Below are 21,865 nucleotides of genomic sequence, written 5' to 3'. Positions count from 1 at the left end.
GGAGTGGAATATTCTGCTATTATAGAATCTGATCATGCTCCCTTATTACTAGATCTCTCCTTTCCATCTAATTTTACGAATCACATTTGGCGATTTAATTCTTCACTATTGTCAGATGACTCATTTTGCAAACATGTATCCTCTTCAATTGACAATTTTTTACAATTCATCTCCATGGAGCAAGTCTCCCCTTCTCTCCTTTGGGAGACGCTGAAAGTAGTGCTCAGGGGGGACATTATTTCATATACTGCTTTTATTAACAAAGAGAGGGAAAGGAAAAGGCAACAGCTAATTGAGATGATATCCAAAATTGACAGTCAATACTCTACTTCTACACCAGAACTTTATAAAGAAAGGATCAATCTTCAAACCCAATATAATTTAATTTCATCAAATCACGCAGAAAGGCTTATTCTCCGGTCACAAGGTTTTTTCTATGAGCACGGTGATAAGGCTGGCCGACTTTTAGCCCATCAGCTTAAATCCAGATCATCAGCTCAACATATTTCTCAAATTACAAACGATGCTTGGGAGTTAACTATCGATCCCCTTACAATTAATAACACGTTTATGAACTTTTATTCTAGCCTTTATAAATCAGAAACCCCTAATGATCAGTCTAAATTGGTAGAGTTTTTTGACATCATAAATGTCCCCACTATTTCAGCAGAACATAAAAAAGATTTAGATCATCCCCTCCAGCTACAAGAAATATCTGCGGCTGTATTAGATGGTCTGGATTTAAAGCGTCGAGTCCCCAGGGCCTGATGGCCTTCCGATCGAATTCTATAAGAAGCTTTCTACTAAATTGTCCCCACTCTTGCTTAATATGTTTGAATATTCTATGTCCCAAGGAACTTTACCAAAGTCCCTTAACGAAGCACTGATTACACTTCTATTGAAGCCTGAGAAAGAAAGCTCATATCGACCAATTTCTTTGTTAAATGCAGATGTCAAAATCTTAGCCAAATTACTGGCTCTCCGATTAGAGTCTCCCTTGGTCAGTATCATTTCAGCTAATCAGACTGGCTTTATAAAAGGTCGGCACATCTTTTATAACATTCGTCGTCTTTTGAATGTTCTTTACACCCCCCAATCCCAGGACACCCCTGAAATTGTAGTTTCGCTAGATGCCGAAAAAGCATTTGATCGCGTGGAATGGGACTACCTTTTTTTTGCTATGAATAAGTTTGGATTTGGCCCCAGATTTATAGAGTGGACCCGACTTCTGTATACCTCCCCAGTTGCTTCAGTGGTTACTAATAAATGGCGATCCAAAAATGTTTCTCTATCAAGGGGCACTCGGCAGGGGTGCCCATTAAGCCCCCTTCTGTTTACAATTGCAATTGAACCGCTCTCTCTGGTATTAAAATCCACACCTTCTTTTCATGGTATAAACAGATGGGGGGTTGAACATAAGCTCTCATTATAATGACGATTTGCTTCTTTACATCTCAAATCCTTCATCATGCATCAATGACATTATCACAGTCTTGCACAATTTTGGGACTTTCTCAGGTTACAAATTGAATATCTCAAAAAGTGAATGCATGCCTGTTAACGCACTCGCAAATGTCTGACTCTGCATTCCCCTTTCGCTTGGCAAGATCTGGGTTTAAATATCTGGGCATCAATATTGCACAAAGCTTTAAAGGACTATCTGAAAATAACTTTACTCCTCTTTTGAATACACTCAAATCTAATCTTCAAAAATGGAGGATTCTTCATCTAACCCTGGCTGGCAGGGTGAACTGTGTTAAAATGACAGTTCTCCCTAGATTCCTATATTATTTCAATGCCTACCCATTTTCCTATCAAAAGCTTTTTTCAAAAGATTAGATAAAATTATTTCTAATTTTATATGAAATGGAAAAAACCCTAGGATTCGGAAAGAGTTTCTCCAGAAACATAGGAGAGATGGGGGTTTAGCTCTCCCTAATTTCTTATATTATTATTGGTCAGCTCAAGTTCAAAAGATAGTTTACTGGATGCACCCATCACTACTGACTGGTGTGAAACAGAATCTAAATCCTGCACAACAACCTCTCTACAAGCCCTATTAACATCTAGGCTACCTATTAGAATAGCACAATATACATCAAACCCGGTTGTTCATTCTACTCTTAAAATTTGGACTCAGCTACGCCAACATTTGCAGCTGAGACAAGCACTTTTGCTTCAAAGCCCAATATGTAATAATCATGCATTTCCCCCTGTCAAACTAGACTCTACATTTAAACAATGGCAAGATAAGGGCATCACTCAATTTGGTGATCTCTATATTGATGGTCTTTTTGCTAGTTTTAATGATTTGCATTCCAAATTCAATCTTAATCAAGCTGACCTTTTTCGTTATTTTCAGATACAACATTTTGTGAATGCCCAAAGTCCATCATTTCTACAAATTCCACCTAAGTCTCCTGCAGAACCTTTGTTTGAAGCTCCCCTCCACCTCCAAGGTTTTATTTCAAGAATATATACAATTTTCATGTCCTTAAAAAGTGTAGGAACAGATATAGTTAAAAGTGAACAGATATAGTTAAAAGTTCTGGAGCAATGCCCTCCACAGAGTGAATGATAGTAGCTCTTGTGTCCGATTGAGTCTTATACAGTTTAAGGTTTTGCACCTAAGCAGGGTAAGGATTGCTTCTTTCAATCCTACTTTTGATAAGACCTATGTAAAATGTCACACTGAAGAAGCTGATCTAACTCACATGTTTTGGACATGCCCTACACTTACTGTTTACTGGTCAACCATATTTGATACACTCTCTCAAATATGTAATGTACAACTGAAGCCATGTGCTGAATTTGCTATATTTGGTGCTCCAACTGATGAATCGAATCTGACTAGAAGACAACTAAACATTATTGCTTTTGCATCCTTATTGGCCCGTAGACGGGTGCTATTACATTGAAAATCTGCGAACCCACCCATCGCATTGGCTTCAGGATCTGATGTTATACCTACATTTGGAAAAGATTAAATATTCAATTAGACGTTCCCATAAATTTTCATATGTCTGGCAACCCTTATTATCCTATTTCTCTGCCATAAATGTTCTTCCTGGAGAATATTTACATGTGTAAACTTGTAGAGCTTGTGTTTATTGTTGTATCATGGTTTCACTTTTGATTGTGGTGTCCAACTGTCTTTTTTTTTTTTTTTTTTTTTTTTTTACATTGCCATTGTCTAACTGTGGCATATTTTTAGCATCCTATTTTGTTTTAATATTGTATCATTATTATTATTTTCATCATCTTTTGTACTTTTACCATTAATGAGTATCATGTAAGGCAGATTGTTCTGGGTTGGTTGGGGAGGGATTGAAAATGTAAAATATATAATCTCTGTACAAGCAATAGCATTTGTCCTTAAAATAAAAATATTTAAAAAAAAAAAAAATAATTAATTTTTATGATGATGATGATGATGATGATGATGATTTCATCTTCTCTTCATTATTATCTAGCTAATGCTTTCAACTTTTTAAGTTCAAAAAGGTAAAAGCTGTCCATTTGGAGCCGATGATTTAAATTCTTGCATTATTCATCTGAATAGTAGATGAACTGCTGCAATAATAGTTAGATTAGACCGTTATCATAATAGTTATTAGCCTTACCGTAAACCTGAAGGAAAAAACAATCCATTTTTCACTTTTTTGAATACATAGGTTTTTCGTGTATAACAGACAATGCAATGAAGTCAGTACATCTAAATATGTCAAAAGAGGGACTGAATCAAGATTGACATGTTTAACAAGTGACTCTGAAGGTTTAAATGTAACTTCATGCAAAATTGTACTGAACATAATTTAGAGCAATGGAAATCTAATTTTCCTGATACCTAAAATCCATTCATGAGGCCAAAATATTCTCAGATGCCTTCTGTAGTAATACCGAGCATTACTCTGCATATGCTAAGTGCTTGTCTAAACTGAAGAGCCTCGCATTAACACAGTAAATATTAGCCTTTCGGTATACAGCCATCTTAACGTGTCACATTTCACAAGAGCTGCCCTCATCTTAGGCAAACATGGTACAGACCCGGCCCTTAAAACAAACATCCTTGCAGTCGCCCGCACCCTGTGAACACGTATGAAGACCTACACTGAGATACGTCTCGAACACACCAGCAAATCATCTAGCGTCACATTACTGCACATCTGGGACTTGACCTTGTAACTAGCTCGCCAGCAGCCTTGGTCCGGCACCACTGCATCCGGATACTACGAAACCTAAATGCTTTCAATCAATAGAACATTTCACAAGTGAGTAGTGAAGCATTTCTAGTCCAGCAAATCCAGTCCATAACAAAAAAACTATTGATTTTCGAAGCAGACAATTTCGTGTGTGACATCACATTCAGACACAGATACATGGCAAGTCTTTTCAGATCTGATGGATCAAGTGATTGTGGCGTCTCACCCATATTTTTCAGCCAGTTCTCGTGCATTGTCTGCTTTCACGGCACGCTGGTCCCCCAGGTCTGATTTGTTTCCACACAAGACAATGTCGGGATTCTCGCAGTACGCATGCGTCTGCAGCTGACCTGCACAAGACATCACAGGAGTTAATTATTAAATGATCATTTTTTGAAAATTATTTATAATAATAACAATAATGATAATAACTAGCAGCTTTGAGTGGTTACCTATCTAATAATAATAATAATAATCATCATCAATCACTATAAGCTGCTAGTAAAAAAAAAAAATACAATTTACAAAATTGTATACAAAAATATTTATATAATTTATTTTTATCATTATTATTATTATTATTATTAGAGGATGGGCAACCACTGTAAACTGCTAGTTAATACAATTAATCAAATTATATTAAATAATTATTTTAAAAAACATTTATTATTATTATTACAATTACATAATCTTCTAGATAAAAATAAAATACAAAATATTTACAAAATATAATAAAACAAATTATGAAGAAACTGTATGTAGCTACTCTTTAAATGTAGTAACGGAGAAATTTAAAAACGTAATTGTATTAAAACAAGATAAGGTCTGCTGTATGTATATATATGAATCTGGACTCCGTAAGGTATGAAGGACTTACTCATCCAGTTCCGCACATTAAGGAAGCTCTGCTCGTTCGTGAGGTCAAAGAGCAACAGGAAGCCCATGGCATCCCTGAAGAACGCTGTGGTCAGACTCCGGAATCTGCATGGATATTTAGAGGAGAAGACATGGGTCACACAATAGTGAAAAATATCCAGAACATCAAATAAAACCTCTTTGACTCTAATCTGATTTCTTTCATTGAGTGTATGTTAGAAAGTAAAGCAAAAAGTACTGATCTGCATCTCACCTCTCCTGTCCGGCCGTATCCCACAGCTGAATGTGGATCCTCTGACCTCTCCCGGCTGTGCCATCAGGACCGCTGGATTTGTACACCTTATTTAGAGACCCGTAGGAGACTACATTAGTGCATAATAGTGCTTAAATATCCTTGCCACTTTGAAAAAGAACTATACTCTCTGCAGAAAATGTGAGGTTTGCCAGATGCAAGATATGCTACCACACTGCTACAGTGTTGTGGTGGTTGCCAGGGAGTTGCTATGTGGTTGCTGTGGTGCTCGGTGTGTTTTTTTAGCATGTTGGTGTGCAGTTCCAGGAAACTTGAATTTACTTTCCACTTAGTCAAACACAACCATGAAATGCACACTTGATGATTCAGAGCTGGAAGTGTCTCATTAGTAGCATGACTCTTAATTGTGTGGCCCTAAACGATCAGCATTTGTTTGATGTCTTAAGTGCTGAAATGTTTGTTCTTAAGGAGGGATAGCTGCTCTGTTATGCCATATGAAGCTGGGAGGATCCTGCTTTCAGTCCTGCAGAGTTCAGCTCCAACCCTGATAAAATCTCACCTCCCTATAGCTTTCTAGTAACCTTTCAGACCTTGATTAGCTTGTTCAGGTATGTTTGATTAGAGAAACTCTGCTGGCCTGTTCACCAACCCTGGTATATAGTATTATAGAGTGCAACAGTCTGAAAGTAAAATCCCTTAAAAATAATGGAAGTACAAATAATGAACATAACGTTCAAGAGCGCTGACTTGTACTACCTGACTGCTGCAGATTCATTTCGGTGTTGATTATGTTGCTATAAGTGTTTTTTGCTGAGTTTATATCTTTAAATCAGTAGTTTTATATTTTGACATTGTTTTTATTTCACTGTATCATTCGCAATGCTTCATGGGATTGTACTTCTTTCTCTCACTAAAGCTGTTAAGTACACAGTTTTGAACCTTTGTTTTTTCTTTCACTTCTAGAGCTGAGTATCGATAGAGATGTCATGTATCAATTCCGATTCACAAGAGCTCAATACAATTCTCGATTAGATTCAACAAATTCAATGATTATATTTTCACTGGCCCCACAACAAATATGTAATGAATAAAATAGATTTAAAAAAAAAAAAAAAAAGATTATTAAAGACAAGTAAACTGTTATTAATAAAAAAAAGAGAAATAATCAAACTACAAGCAATAGCACAAAATGAATAAATACAATAGAACAAAATACAAATGAAATAATCAGTGCTTTCAGGTTTTTCAGGTAGGTCTTACAGTAGTTTTTGAATAAAGTAATAAAATATAAAACAACACTGCATATAATCTTCACTGTACAAATTAAATAAAGGTGAATCTTTATTAAAGTTACAAAAAAAGTTACTCAGTGAAGAGCAGTGAGTGATTTCTTTGTCTTTTGTAGTAAAAACACAGCAGCAGGAATATTAGGCTGCTGCCACTTGCACAAGACTAATGCACACATCAAATATACTGATAGACGTGTTGTCTTTCACTTAACACATTACCGTTTATGTTTGCTAGGATACTCGCCAAGGCAAGCATTTCGAGATAAATCTGTGAATGGACCGATTGGCTGAGTTTTTAAGGCCCTACCTCGTGCACAGATGATGTATATTAGTATTATTCCTTTCATTGCATCTAATAAATAGTCTTTTATCAGTTAGTAAAGACAGTTTCAAGTAATATTGCAAAAATGTATAAAACAAAACATCCCATTTAGCACCTTTAATAGGAAAAATCCAAGGCTGTTGAAATAATGTGGGCAGCCACTAATGCACTCTTTTTGGTGCATGTCTCTGTGAAATACTGCAGTCAAATATTTCAGTTTAACGACACTAAAATGAATAATCAAGAGTTTGCTATACAGCTGCTAGATTCAAATCTTCATATCATGCCACACTCGTTCTTCTCATATTTTTATTTGATAAAATAGCTTCTACTTTAATCAATATTTTATGCCCATGTATTTTATTTGGTAAGTCATGTAATAGGTGGGATAATGTACAGTTTTTTCATCATCATATAATAAGCCCTTTAAGACAATAAACTGCTTCCAGTGGACTTTATTTTACTACAATAATTGGTTGTACATAATATATTACATGATAAATATTATTAATGTTCATATTATTGTATTCTATATATTCTGTGTAACCTCAATATTTCTATCTATCTATCTGACTGACATATTTTAAGGTGTGTACCATGTGGGTTATGTAGGCTGCCTCTTGCCGTAGCCTGTTCCCAACAAATTAAGCTGCCTTAGGCATCTTATTGCATTCAGGAAAAGCATAATTGCTCTCAGAATGTTTGTTTGCTTTCGCAAGAGCGCAGTGTACTGCATGCGTTTTTTTCTGCATCTAGTATTCATGACCGTGTTCAGACAAACATGTGTATACCTCCCTGCACCTGAGGCTGCGATTTATACATGAATGGCTGTTTTTAACCTCTAGGCAAGATTTTATGTGCTGAGCTGAACAGAATGGGATTTCACAGTTCAGTTAACCCCGGCCGGGTCTCCAAAACATTAAACCTCCATTACAAATCAAGCAGGAAACATCTGAACCAATGAGACTGTGAGAAAGGCAACTCATTTGCATAAAACTATAAATATACCATCATAGCTGAATACTCAAAAATAAGTTAAAATATCAACATATAAATAGCAATGCATGCTTATTTGCATATAAACATTGATGAAGGGAATATAAGAAACATCAATAAATCTATGAAAACGTCTTAATGTCAATTCCAGTAATACAAAAACTCACCACTCGTTTTTCTCTGAAGTCTATTCCCACTGTCGTGATGAATTTAGAGTTGAATTTGCCATCTGTGTACTGATATAGGAAGCTGGTCTTTCCCACCCCAGAGTCCCCCAGTGCGAGGAACTTGATGAGATAATCATAGTCCCCATCGGACATACTGAAAGCTGAACGAGGACCTGCGATGGACAAACACAGTTATTGTAGTGTTATTGTAGTATCAATGATATACAATATCATTAAAAGGTCTGGGGTTAGTAAGATTTTTTCATAGAAATTAATACTTTTATTCAGCAAGAAAGCATTAAATTGATCAAAAGAGACAGGAAGACATTTATAATGTTACAAAAGTTTATATATTTCAAATAAATGCTGTTCTTCTGAACTTTGAAACTGTGAACTGTACTTAAAATACCCAGATGAAGGTTGGATACTTCATGCACTCAAATGTTGTTGCTTTAATTATGTAGCGGAGGGGGATGGGCTATCAAACTCTGACCTTATAAAACACTGCACTGTTGAGTACATAGTGCTTAGTATAAGAGCATAGTGTACAGTGTACTGTTTGGCACATAACTTTCCTATCGCAAACCCATTTTACTTTCATAACATGGCAGGATATTCAACAACATTCATGCTGACTTTAGTGTAGAGTTTGACCGATTGATTGATTTTGACGATTAATTGGCACCAACGATTCCTGAAACAACTGGTAATCGGCAAAAATCCATATTGATAGCTTTTCCAGGTTGTGTTGGTTGCTAATAACTAATTGCAGAACCGCAGAACCATATGTCACAGCAGTCTGAGGTCAACAGCGCCGGGCCAGCAGTCTCACACCGGTGTTGGGGTGGAGCTTATAGCATCAGGTTTAGTGGTTGGGTGGGGTTCGTGTTCGTTAAGGTTGAGCTTATAGTTATAATGAAGGGTAGTGTTAGTGGTTGGGGTGGGTTATACGATCATCAGCACCACCCTAACGTCAGGTGTTGGTCTGGCGCTGTTTTCCTCAGACTGCTGAAACATGTGGTTCTGAAGTTAGTTACAGATCTCATTGTTGGAGCGGCTGAGAAGGGTTCACTGTCATTATACAGCATGAAAACGGCCTCTACAGGGGAGATAAAAACTATCAGTGAGGCCTGGTGGAGTTTGTTTTGACACACGAGACTGCGCTGCACAGAGCGGGACACTTCAGATCCGGATTTAAAACAGACAATAAACAGTATATGTATACAGTAGACCATACCTGTTTTCATTGAATTATATAGTAATTAATTTTTTGAATAGATGCATGTGTGGATTTGTCTGAAATGGTAACACTTTACAATAAGAGTAGATTTGTAACATTAACTAAGGTTAAGTAATGTATTGTTCATTTTTAATTTCAACATTTACTAATAAATTTTTTAATTTTAATGTATCTCAACATTATTTGATACACTATGAACTAACATGAATGATCAAGGTATAATTAATATATTAATATTTTTATATTTAAAAAGTACAGTGCATTTTGAGTACTGTTTTTCAACACTATTTTATGTGTTATGTTTTCATTCAGTCTCCATTTTAAAAACTTTAGGTTGATTAATCGGTTATGGGCCAGTTTGACCCAACCCAGTTATCAATGGTTATCGTTACTTTAGAGAACCCCAAATGAACCCATTAGTCGACAAAGTCCATCAAGAGACATCGATTTTTAAAGCATTTTGTTCAAAATGAAGAAAGGCAAGTGTTTTCACGTCATTCATTTCACTGTTTTGATGAAACTGCTGATTTAGTAACAGGAAACTAAAACAAGAATTTGGGACAAGTGCTGCATTTCTATTTTTTAAACAGTAAATATGCTTCTTAAACCAATTTTATTTATTATTGGTCATGTGAGTCCATAAATGCTGAAATCCTGGAGCTTAAATGAGGAAAAAGCACCTTCTCACACATGAATGCATCTACACAACAGCTTTTATTTCTACTCACATTTGTCAAATCAAGTTTCTTTTCACTGTTAACCGAGTGGCTTATGACTACAACACAGAGACATCGTTCAGTTAAAAGTTGTTTCATAACCCATGGTATGTCACACTAGTGACAATCGTTATCCATCACTTTAGGCTTTAAAATGGTCATGCTCTATTTTTAACTGTCAGTAAATTATTTTAATGCTTGGTAGTGTAGGTTTAATGTGACATTGAAATCACAAGAGCTTCTGTGACAAGAGCTTGTTAAGTCTTACCATATGCTCTTATAATGTGAACAAGTCAACATAAACTGCAGAACTGTGATCTGGTCATTTAATTTAAGTTACACATAACCTCAAAGTTTTGTGAAAGAAGGCCTGAAAATTACAGAAAGCGTTTACAGCACATCAACATGTTTTCTCACAAGATCAATGAATGTTCTTTCATTGTGAGATGATGTCATGTGTAAGCTTAATTAAAAAGTATTAAGAGTGCTTAAAACCTGTCCCTGTTTCTACAGCACTATGATTTTATAATGTCTTGAAACGCATCTTGTCTTGTCATGTCGGCAAACACAAGTGAGGAGAGAAAAGGTTTGGCTCAGCTGTAGCCGTACGGCGATGGCTTAGCTGTAGCTGTAAAAATGTTCAGTGTGAGTTCCTCAGACCGCATTAAAGCGGATCATGTGACTGCAGAAAGAACATAAAAACTCAAACAAATGAGCACATTATTTCACACGGCAGGGCTAAAGACCATCCCGACTGTAAGCTACTTAGTGTCTGGGGCTGACCCAAGCAATTGGATCCATCCAGCGAGACCACAGGAGACTTTTCTTGGGTTCATTTTTTTCTGGCTGATCAGAGAACTGTGCTTGAAAGCATTATAGTTGAACTTTTAGCAGAAGAAATATTATATATATATATATATATATATATATATATATATATATATATATATATATATATATATATATATATATATATATATATATATATACACACACACTGCCCTCCAAAAGTTTGGAAACGCCCTAGAAAAGCAGGGTTTTGGACAATATTGGCATGAGTCCTTTTTAATTTGTGATAATTTTGCTCTGATAAGGGACTACACGAACTACGAAAACATATTTTACTATGTAAAACAGTTTATATGTTAACCCGACTAAGCCTGGTTTCTCCCAAGGTTTTTTTCTCTCTCCATTTTAACACCTATTTGCCACTTGTTTGCCACCTGATGGAGTTTGTGTTCCCTGTCGCCTTTGGCTTGCTTAGTTGGGGACACTTGACATTTAATATTCTATAGTATTCTTGACATTTATTCAACAGTGCTTCTAATCTGCCTGCATTGACACTATTATTTAAGAGCTGCTGTGCAGCCAAATTATGTACCAGTTATCAATGTAAAGCTGCTTTGACACAATTTGCATTGTAAAAAGCGCTATATAAATAAAGGTGACTTGACTTGACGTAGAAAAAAACTTAAATTTTCGATTCATCAAAATATCCACCATTAGCAGCTATCTGACCTAAACCGGGTTCTAATTATTTCATTGTATTCTAAACTTAATTGGCAATCAATTGTTGAAGCTATTAAGGTGTGCTGACCCAAAACTCTTTTACAAACCTGGGCCAACCAGTAACCAGGCATCACAGCTGGCAAAGGGGCATGTCTGACTTTGACATGTATATATTGCCATTATTATGTAATCAAAATGAAAATTATTATTGCTGGTCTTCAATGATTATGTCAAGTTACTTTAATGTATTTTCACCAAATAATGATAAGAATTTATGCTGATCTCGTCCAAAACCACACTTTGCCAATAGAGCAATAGAGCACCTTTGGGATGCTGTGGAAAGAGAGATTCACATCATGGGCCCTGTCCCAAATGGCACACTTATGGTCTTGTGCACTTACAATGGCCATCTCATGCACATGACCATGAAATCCACTAGGCCATAAGGTGTCACATTTGCCATTTTAGGTTTCAGAAGGGTGCTTGTGAGCGCCCCCCTTTGCGGTCAGTATGCACCTTTCCACATTGCTGCAAGTTACGAAGCAGACTTCTTTCTGATGGTCAAAATGGCGTTACGTCACAAAAATGCAGATTCATAGGAAGACTGCGAGTGTTTAGGGTGCCATTTGGGACAGGGCCATGGATCTGCTGCTGACAAATCTGCTGCAACTGTGTGATGCTATCATATTAATATGGAGCAAAATCTGATGAATGTTTCCAAAACTTTGTTTAATCTATGCCACAAAGAATTAAAGCAATTCTGTACACAACCTTGTACTAGCAAGGTGTACCTAATAAAGTGGCCAGTGAGTGTGTGTGTATATATATTATATATATATATATATATATAAAATAAATTCAGCTTTGGCCCTCCACTGTGGACAGAAAGCCAACAATGTTGCATTTGTAACCTATGTAAGTTTAACATTACCTATGGGCAAACAACCTCATGAAATATTATCATGATGCACAGTGTTATCAAAATGCAGTCATCATTTTGCCTAAAAGAACATGTTCAGATATTTTACGCACTATTTACACATGGCAGGGAGCAGGTGTAAATTTGTTTTGTACTAAATTTTTTTTAAAGCTGATGGATAATAACACATTCACTTGATTCTGCATGATTCTAGCGTTCAAAAAAAAAGGAGCACAAAACAGAATTCATAGAGTTCAACTATGCATTGATCTTCTTAGTTGCTTATAAACAAACACAGAATCACACTCTAATGAGGACAAATCTGCTCAACTTTAAGACTCTTACTGTAGAAGGAACATACTAGGATCTGCAACTTTGTTTTTCCATTGTGAAGCTTTCACATATTGACATTTATTATGGCTACATGAAAACTGACAAATTAGATGGTTAGAAACTGAGTTTTCACTGTCTGGAAAGTGCACCGATTTGCAAAAACAAAATTATCTTTATGTGCTATATAAGCATTAACACACACACTGAAGGATCAGTTGTAGACACAGATGTTGAGTGTTCGGCTGCATCATCTGAAATGTTTTTGATGGTCATTTGACACTACTGTAACTTCTGAAGACTGACTGACACCTTCATTTCAGTTAGACACATCTATCTACACATCACATGTGTTTAAACAATCACTGGCCTTGTGCAACAGCTCAACGAAATGCTTGAGTTTGAGTTGTGCTTCCCGTTTAACCAAAACAGCCCTGATGAAAGCCAGGATAAAGAAAAGGAGAAACAGACATGGAGGCTATTATCAAACATTCCCAGCAGAGCACCACCCTGGGCTGCACACCAGTGCTAATGGAGAGAGCTGCGGACCCAGGAACCAAAAACTCTTCTGCATTTCACACCAGAGTTTCTTCACCAGTCAAGCTCTGACAAGTTTTTTTTTTTTTACTCATCCACTTCCCTCTTTTCAAGCTGTGCCTGTGAAAGATAAAATTACCATGCAGACCTACAGAAGCTCATAACCTTTGACCTGACGCAAGAAACATAAGATATTTTCTTTGGCCCATTAGATATTCCAAACGAACTACAATCACATTTTAACTATAACCTTTCAATTTTAGAAGACATAACAACATAAATTTAATGAACTAGTTGAAGTTAAATCTAGGATGTTCTGGATGATTTGTTTCTGTCTTGCAAGAAAAGAAGTATTTTATTTGCTGCATCCCAATTCGCATAATACCTGTCCTAAATAGTATTCGAAATAAGAATTAGAATTATGTCCCAAATCGTAGTATGTTGAAATGAGTATTCCAAAGATACCGGGATGGTCTACTTTTTCCGGTTAGAAATCGAAGTGCAGATCCGTAAACACTTCCAATGGCTAAAATTGCCCATAACACATTGCGCTGTGGACAAGGATTTGATTAGAACTACAAATACGAATAAAAAGTGTTAAACTACAAACATGACGGATATGCGAGACTGACGGTTAAGCAAAGAGGTTAAGATAAAGGGGCTTGAATGATTAATAATCAGTATCTAACCTGACGAAAAGATATTTTTTAAATGTTATCGACATTATATTTCTCCTGCAACAGCATTGTGAACTTTTATAATGATGTGTTTGGTCATTAACTTTAAAATGCATCATTATTAGGGATGCACCGATCCGATATTCAGATCGGTATCGGCTCCGATACTGCCATTTTTGCCGGATCGGGTATCGGCCGGACTGGACCGATCCAAATCCGATACTGTGCGTGTACTATTCTGTGTTATTGTTAAGCTCAACAAAAGGCACAAAAACATTAAAAAGCACCATAAAGTTTCTGTGCACTGTATTCCGAGTGTTCTGAAGCCATTCCATAGTTTAATCTGAGGTACAGATAAATATTTAAGTCGTTAAATTAAAGTTCACGTAAATGCCTCCCTCCGCTGCGGCTGTCAGTCATTCTCCATTCAGCATTCAGACTGCGTGTCGCGTTCGGTTACGACAGTCAACACAATGAAACTCTCTCCAAGATCAATCAATGTTTCTATTATTATACTTAATCAAGATACCGGTAATACAATACGCATCAATATATCTTCACTTTGTGCTTTGAACTTTTCACTGCGGAGCGCTGCCGCTGCGTGCTGTGACTCCACGATGCTTCAAGCGCATCATTCTGCACACGGGATGCGCATAAGAGCTTTGTACCGCTCTGTATGGGAGCCGTTCAGATTATAATACTTTTGCGCCATGGAAGATTATTAATAGCATTTTTTTTGTTCTGTCCTATCTGTCATATGTTGCTGCATCATTTTAATTTTTATATTTTAATGATAAAACATTTAATAGCTTCTGATTTCGTCCACATTTTCATATTTATTCACAAACTTATAGGATAAACAAATAGGCCTAGGCTATGCATTTACTTGTATGAAAAGAAAGTTAAAGACTGCGTCACTTTTCAGTTTTCATCTTGAACACTTATTGAGGATCGTGAGTGAACGCGATCATCTCTTCCTCTTTACAGAAGGAAATAAACATGAATGAATATCAAAAAATATGTTGAAAGTTGAAGTAGCTTACCGAAATCTGTATCACGTCAGTTCAATCAGTGTTGTAAACAATGTCACGTATACCTCAGAAAAGCCATTCGTTGACCATAAACTTATAGTCAGCAGCAAGAAAAATAAAACAAACTATTTAAAACAAAACGGATTAGAAACTTAATTATGTAAGCATAAGTATTATAATATAATATATAATAAAATTGACAAACTGGGTTTGTGTAATCAAAGTTAAACGCATCGTTTTCATTTTATTCTGGAGACTGAACTCGCGCTCTGCTGCCACACTGGAGCGCACTCGCCACCTACTGGACAGGGGTGGGAATTACAGTTACAAATTACATCAGCTTCAGTAGGCTAATCTGTCAAAATGAAGACAGGCTGCAGATTTTTTTCCGTCAAAATTTTCGGTTAACGCGACCTTTGAGATTATATATAATATACACGCCACGCTACCGCCAGTGACACCCCACGACCGCTGTGGCGCGGTTGTCATGCCAACCGTCACAGCCCTAAGTGAGGCATACAGTTTAGTAGGTAATTTAGCAATTTTCTTATTACTTTAATATCGGATCGGTATCGGACGATACTGAATCCCAGGTATCGGAAGCGAAAAAGGCAGATCGGTGCATCCCTAATCATTATGCAAAGATGAGGAGAGTTCTCTGCATGAAAGACCCATGATTGGCAGATAAACAACACACTCAAATGTATCTAATATGATAAACAGAGCTGCGTTACCTCATACTCACGACCGGAAAGGCGTAAGCGGTGCTGGTGACTGTGGCATAATAAAAGTTCTGCTGCTCGCGAGGCGTGTGTAGCACAATCACTCCAGCAGCTAGGGCTGGGCGATATATTGCATGCAATTGTCACGTGCATTTCGTCAGTAAAGCTGGTTCCCTGATTACCGCTAAATCGCCATCACCTGCTTTCAAATGGAGCGGCATTTAATAGACAGAGCCATAGTTCACTGACAAGCCACGCAATATCGCGTTCATTATCGAAGGCGATTCATCTGCCATATGAACGCGATATTGCGTGGCTTGTCAGTTAACTATGGCTCTGTCTATTAAATGCCGCCTCATTTGAAAGCAGGTGATGGCGATTTAGCGGTAATCAGGGAACCGGCTTTACTGACGAAATGACAATTGCATGTGATATATCGCCCAGCCCTACCAGCAGCCTCGTTCAGCTCCCAAACACTCAGTCCTGCTCTGCTTCATACTACAGTTATAATAATCTCATCCATGAACATGATTTCTTCCCGAGTCCTATCCCGATTATTTCCAGCGGCTATGATGTGAAGACCACATATCCCAAGATTTTGCACTCAAACTTGGCGTCCTCTAGCAGATAAAAAATTATTACTATTGCACCTTTAACTAATGTAACTTTATTGCAAAGCATTACCAAAATACAATAGTTTTGTACAATTACTTATTATAAAATTATGTAAAAAAGCAAAAAACAGAGTTAAAAAGAAAAATCATGCTTTTTTTTTTTTTTGTAGAAAAAGTACACCGCCAGCATGCCCTAACCAAAGTGATTTGAACACTCATGCCTTAATTACAACTTCCCCATTTGTAAACACAACCTTCCTAGGAGGACTTAAATGCACCGTATGGTCCCTCCTTTAATGTATGTCTGTGGGATTTTTTCACCTGTTTTTGGTCCAGCAGCTGAAATTGGTGAATCTGATCACTTATTGAAGTAACAACAGCACACTCACCTCAACAACACACGTTTTGAGAAATCATTCATATCTGCAACACAAATGCAGCAGGACGACACACAAACTCAACTTAAATACTTATATAAGCAATAGTAATGGTGATGCAGTTTGTACTAATACCACTGAAGCTATCTGAAATTAAAATCACAGGCAAATACGTTTCCAATTGGCTGAAAACATTCTTCATTAACTAAATAATGAATTGTATCAACTTTCCTATTGAATAGAAAAGTGTCAGAGTGATTTTTTGCCATAGTAAGTGTAAAAAGACACACTTCAGTGCCACTGACGGCTTATATAAAGGCTCTTTTTGGTGTTTCAGAAGGATGTGAACTGTAAGATTTCACATCAGGCTTATCTAATAACCATCAGCTGGTGCTCATGTGCTCTTGGCATCCTGTCATGTGACCCTCAATTCCCAGCCCTGCTAAGACCCCACTTAAAAACACACAAGCCAATGTTCATTTAATTTGCTTTCTCTAGTACAGACAAGAAAACATGATAAGCCAGTTTAAATTATTTGAGCTTCGTGGAAAGTTCTTCTGAGGACAGATTTCTCTTTTGAGATGCTTAAAAGGAATGATTTAACCAAAAATGTCTCACTCTTATGTTCCCCATTCCAAATATTTTTCCATGCAACACAAAACAAAATGTTTTGCAGAATGTTCTGACTACATGCAGTGAAAGTGAATAGGGCTGTCAAGCTCTAAAAATACAGTAGTCTGTACGACTTGTGTACTATATTCCAAGTCTTCTGAAGTTATATGAGAGATTTGTGTGGAAATGACTGTATATTATAGATTTATTTAATAATAATTAAAGTGTCCCTTCCACTGTAGTTCTCAAATTTGTGGACATTCAAATATGGCACATTACAATGTCTAAAAGGGATATGGTGCATTACGATGTCTTAGTTCACCCAAAAATGAAAATTCTGTCATTTATTACTTACCCTCATGCCGTTCCACACCCATAAGACCTTCGTTAATCTTCGGAACACAAATTAAGATATTTTAGTTGAAATACGATGGCTCCTTGAGGACTCCATAGGGAGCAATGACACTTCCTCTCTCAAGATCCATAAAGGTACTAAAAACATATTTAAATCGGTTCATGTGAGTACAGTTGTTCAATATTTATAAAGAGACGAGAATATTTTTGGAGCGCCAAAAAAACCTAAATAACGACTTATATAGTGATGGCTGATTTCAAAACACTGCTTCATGAAGCATCAGTGCACAGATGAATCAGTGTATCATCAAGTCAGCTGTTCGGAGCACCAAACTCACGTGATTTCAGCCGTTTGTCAGTTTGACACGCTATCCGAATCATGATTCGACACGCTGATTAATTTGTGCTCCGATACTTCATGAAGCAGTGTTTTGAGATCGGCCATCACAAAAATATTCTCGTCGCTTTATAATACTAATATTGAGCCACTGTACTCACATGAACTGATTTAAATATGTTTTTAGTACCTTTATGGATCTTGAGAGAGGAAGTGTCATTGCTCCCTATGCAGGCCTCACGGAGCCAATCGGATTTCAAATAAAAATATCTTAATTTGTGTTCCGAAGATTAACGAAGGTTTTACGGGTGTGGGACGGCATGAGGGTAAGTAATAAATTACAGAATTTTCATTTTTGGGTGAACTAACCCTTTAAGTCTGATGTAAGTGAAATCAACATTTATGGTTCTTGAATATGTCTGGTGACCAAACATCAACTTCATCAACTTTCACTGCATGGAAAAACTGGATTTTCCATGAAAAAAAGAAAGAAAGAAATTGGCAGGTTTTGAATGACATCAGGATGAGAAAAAAATCATTTTGGGGGTGAAATAGTCTCAAACTTCAACTTTTACTCTGTTTTTTTAGATTAAATCTTGTCCAATTCAGAATACCATTGTGCTCATGGTAAATCAATCCACAGAATAGATCAAGTCACAAACATATGTCTTACAGTTACTTACAGTATTTCACCAGTTAAGGAAGAAAGAATGGAAATTCAATCATTCAGAATGAAAAATGATCCCTAAACCAAACATTCCTGACAGGTAACCTGATATGGGAGTGAAGCAGTGTATTTTCCCGGGTGAGGCAGGTAAATTCCCAGGACATTTCTTCCTCTCTGAACGGATTATAACTTCAGGTCATAATCATATGAATGTGTTTGAGATGACTATATCTGATCAAGGACACGTGTGAACAGATAACTCAAACCCAAGAACGGCAGCTGTCTATCACTAAACACTCATTATTATGACTAACATAACTAGTCCTAATGCACAACATACATAATATATGAGGGCAAACATCATTACATATTGCGTGTTTGTTGAGTCTATACATGAATACAAAACCAAAAGGCCAAACTGTACACTTAAATAAACGAGTTGACAAGAAATAATCAAACTGTTATAATCACCCTTTGAAGAGTTAAAAACTAATACATGTAACTTACTTACCAGGACAGTGACCCGAACGTCTGTTGATCTCGTCGGATTTTAAAAGCTTTTTCGAAAATATTAAACTAACGGAGAACAAGAACAATTGTGTGATACTTTTGAAGCGATGGACACTTTGTTTCCTAAAGTTGCTCCCACACCCACATGAAGAACCAGTGCTTGTAAGCGGCCGTGCTGTGACGCAATACTTCCCGTGCTGTACCTCCAATCCTACGTGGTCAAGGCTTGGCTCATAATTATTAATTAGGTAGGGCTGACGTTGCTTTGAGACCTTCCTGGAGCCCGGACGACCACCGCTCGAATAACGTGATTAATATTATTATGAGACCAGCCTTCCATACAAATCAGCCAATCAGGAAGTACTATCGGACGAACGTCACGTTGCGATCTGAATGAATATTCAACAACTCTGTAATATTCATGAGCCAAGCCTTCGCAATAGTAGGATATGTTCGTTTGCGCCACTTCTTCTGTTTAAAACACACACACAATACTTTGAGCTTTAAATTTATTTAATTAGTACTAAGCGTTGGTTTTTGCATCTATAATCATGTTTAAAATCAGCATAAATAGCGCAACAGGAGAATAACTCTGAGTGTGTAGCGACATCTGGTGGTTTAAATGTCAGGTACCTTATTGAGCATCGGTGAATGTTTTATTAGGAATTATTATTATTATATATGTTTAAATTATGAACATTTTGCAAATTCTATTCTCTCTAATTGCAAATAAGCCCTATTATATACAGTTGTGCTCAAACGTTTACATACCCCTTGCATAATCTGCAAAATGTTAATTATTTTAACAAAATAAGAGGGATCATGCAAAATGTGTGTTCTTTTTTATTTAGTTCTGTCCTGAATAAGATATTTAAAACTTTTGAACAAGATGAAGATGTCCAAATTTGTCTTATTTTGTTTAAATATCAAATTTTTTCATTTAGTACTGTCCTTCGGAAGCTACAGAAGATACTCACATGTTTACCGGAAGACAAATTAAGTAAAATTTATCTTGATCTTCGAATTCAAAAAAGTTTTCACCCTCCGGCTCTTAATGCATCGTGTTTCCTTCTGGAGCATCAGTGAATGTTTGAACCTTTTTTAATAGTTGCGTTTGAGTCCCTCAGTTGTCCTCAGTGTGAAAAGATGGATCTCAAAATCATTCAGTCACTGCTGGAAAGGGTTCAAATATGCAAAAGATGCTGGAAAACTGAAGAATTTGCAGGATCTGGAGGATTTTTCTGAAGAACAGAGCTCAGTTTAACTGCTCAGGACAAACAAGACTCATGAACAACCATCACACAATAAAAAAAGACAGTCGTGGATCATCCTGGAAACCACACACAGTATTGAGAATCAAGGGTATGTACATTTTTGAACAGGTCATTTTTTTTTTTAAATTCAGCTATTTTTTGACTATATGTAAGCATCTTTTATGCAACATATCTTATTCAGGACAGTATTAAATAAAAAAAGAACAAACATTTTGCCCTATCCCTCTTATTTTGTTAAAATTATTACCATTCTGCAAGGGGTATGTAAACTTTTGAGCACAATTGTACTAGATATACTAGTGTATATGAAATACTGTTGTATTTAGTACATGCAACTTAGATTGTTTTATTGTAAATGAAAAAAAGTCATTTATTTAAACAAATTTATTGTCAATACAGAATGCATCCATAAATTAACAATCGTGTAGAATCTTTTTGCTAATTTGCAGTGACAATATAAGGCATTTTATTTAGAACATTAACAAAGTATATGGAAATAAACAATCAAACTCTTGTCCGACATCAGTCCTTGGTTGCAAATGCATTTGCCTCTTGTACTTATTTTTGGGTAGTTTCCGCTCTTTGCTCCTCAGTGACTGGCTTGAGCTCTTGATCTGGTGCAGTTTGAGGTTTTCTGGGTAGCTCAAATACAGGCCTGTATATATACACACCTCCCACCACTCCGACCAGAGTAGCAAATGCAATCTGATTAAAGGGAATCCGTCTTCCAAACATGATCTTATGTTATGAAGAAACAGAAGAACCCATAAGAGACACAAAACATCCCACTCCTAAAATAAAAAAATAAAAATGTGTGTTCACTGCATACTGTATATCAGATCTTCTTCGGCTGTTTGTGGTGACAATATTCACTTACACTAAATGTGAAGAAACTTATCGCAGGAACATAATAAGGCTACGACAACATTCAACACATGTATCTTAATTTTGTAATTAATGTTTTTCTCACTCACCCTGACGTTTTCAATCCTTTCCAGTTATTTTAAAAGAGTTTTTTTAGAGAAGTCTGCAGTTAAAACGCATGTAAGACAAGGACGACCCTTTCTTTTACTGTCTATGGGACGACCGAGCGACTACGGCAACTCACGCAGGCCAAATGCGACGTGTACATTTCCGCATTTAAATTTTTTCAACATACATTCATAATAAATAAGGTGTTAGAACATATTTTTTATGAACCACGAATCATATGTCAATAAACATAAAATTATTATAAACATTACATATTAAGCGTTAAAAGACCTACATATTCACATTACATTCATGAGGTCATGTGAGACGCCATGACCAAAACACGTAATGGTTCACACTCC

The 21,865-nt window shown here is 36.5% G+C and overlaps 2 protein-coding genes across 4 annotated transcripts in view; both read right to left on the bottom strand.

The window, feature by feature from the left end:
• The window catches only part of rab27a (RAB27A, member RAS oncogene family), a 30,758-nt gene extending 11,267 nt beyond the window's left edge, over positions 1 to 19,491 (bottom strand). The window contains exons 1-5 of one of the 2 annotated variants that reach the window (XM_067389904.1): positions 19,259 to 19,491; positions 8,106 to 8,278; positions 5,332 to 5,417; positions 5,080 to 5,183; positions 4,429 to 4,552 (exon numbers count right to left, since the gene is read on the bottom strand). In XM_067389904.1, the coding sequence (XP_067246005.1) occupies positions 4,429 to 4,552; positions 5,080 to 5,183; positions 5,332 to 5,417; positions 8,106 to 8,258 (467 nt within the window). In that variant the 5' untranslated portion in view covers positions 8,259 to 8,278; positions 19,259 to 19,491. Of the gene's footprint in view, positions 1 to 4,428; positions 4,553 to 5,079; positions 5,184 to 5,331; positions 5,418 to 8,105; positions 8,279 to 19,254 lie in introns of both variants that reach the window. The other variant, XM_067389903.1, reaches the window with a different exon arrangement.
• A 1,389-nt stretch (positions 19,492 to 20,880) lies between these two features.
• On the bottom strand, positions 20,881 to 21,859 carry LOC137023177 (protein PIGBOS1). Of its 2 annotated transcripts, none has more exons than XM_067389908.1 (2): positions 21,506 to 21,859; positions 20,881 to 21,322 (listed from the first exon to the last, which is right to left on the bottom strand). In XM_067389908.1, exon 2 carries the CDS (start codon positions 21,264 to 21,266, stop codon positions 21,090 to 21,092), a length of 177 nt encoding a protein of 58 aa, XP_067246009.1. In that variant the 5' UTR covers positions 21,267 to 21,322; positions 21,506 to 21,859; the 3' UTR covers positions 20,881 to 21,089. The 2 variants fall into 2 exon arrangements, with proteins under 2 accessions (XP_067246009.1, XP_067246008.1); XM_067389907.1 differs by having other exon boundaries at positions 20,904 to 21,269; positions 21,506 to 21,855.
• Positions 21,860 to 21,865: the final 6 nt, after the last annotated feature.

Source organism: Chanodichthys erythropterus, chromosome 7 (genome assembly GCF_024489055.1).
Source record: "Chanodichthys erythropterus isolate Z2021 chromosome 7, ASM2448905v1, whole genome shotgun sequence".
Lineage (NCBI taxonomy): Eukaryota > Metazoa > Chordata > Actinopteri > Cypriniformes > Xenocyprididae > Chanodichthys > Chanodichthys erythropterus.
Note: the sequence above shows the minus strand (reverse complement) of the source record. Positions and strands in the feature narration are given on the sequence as shown.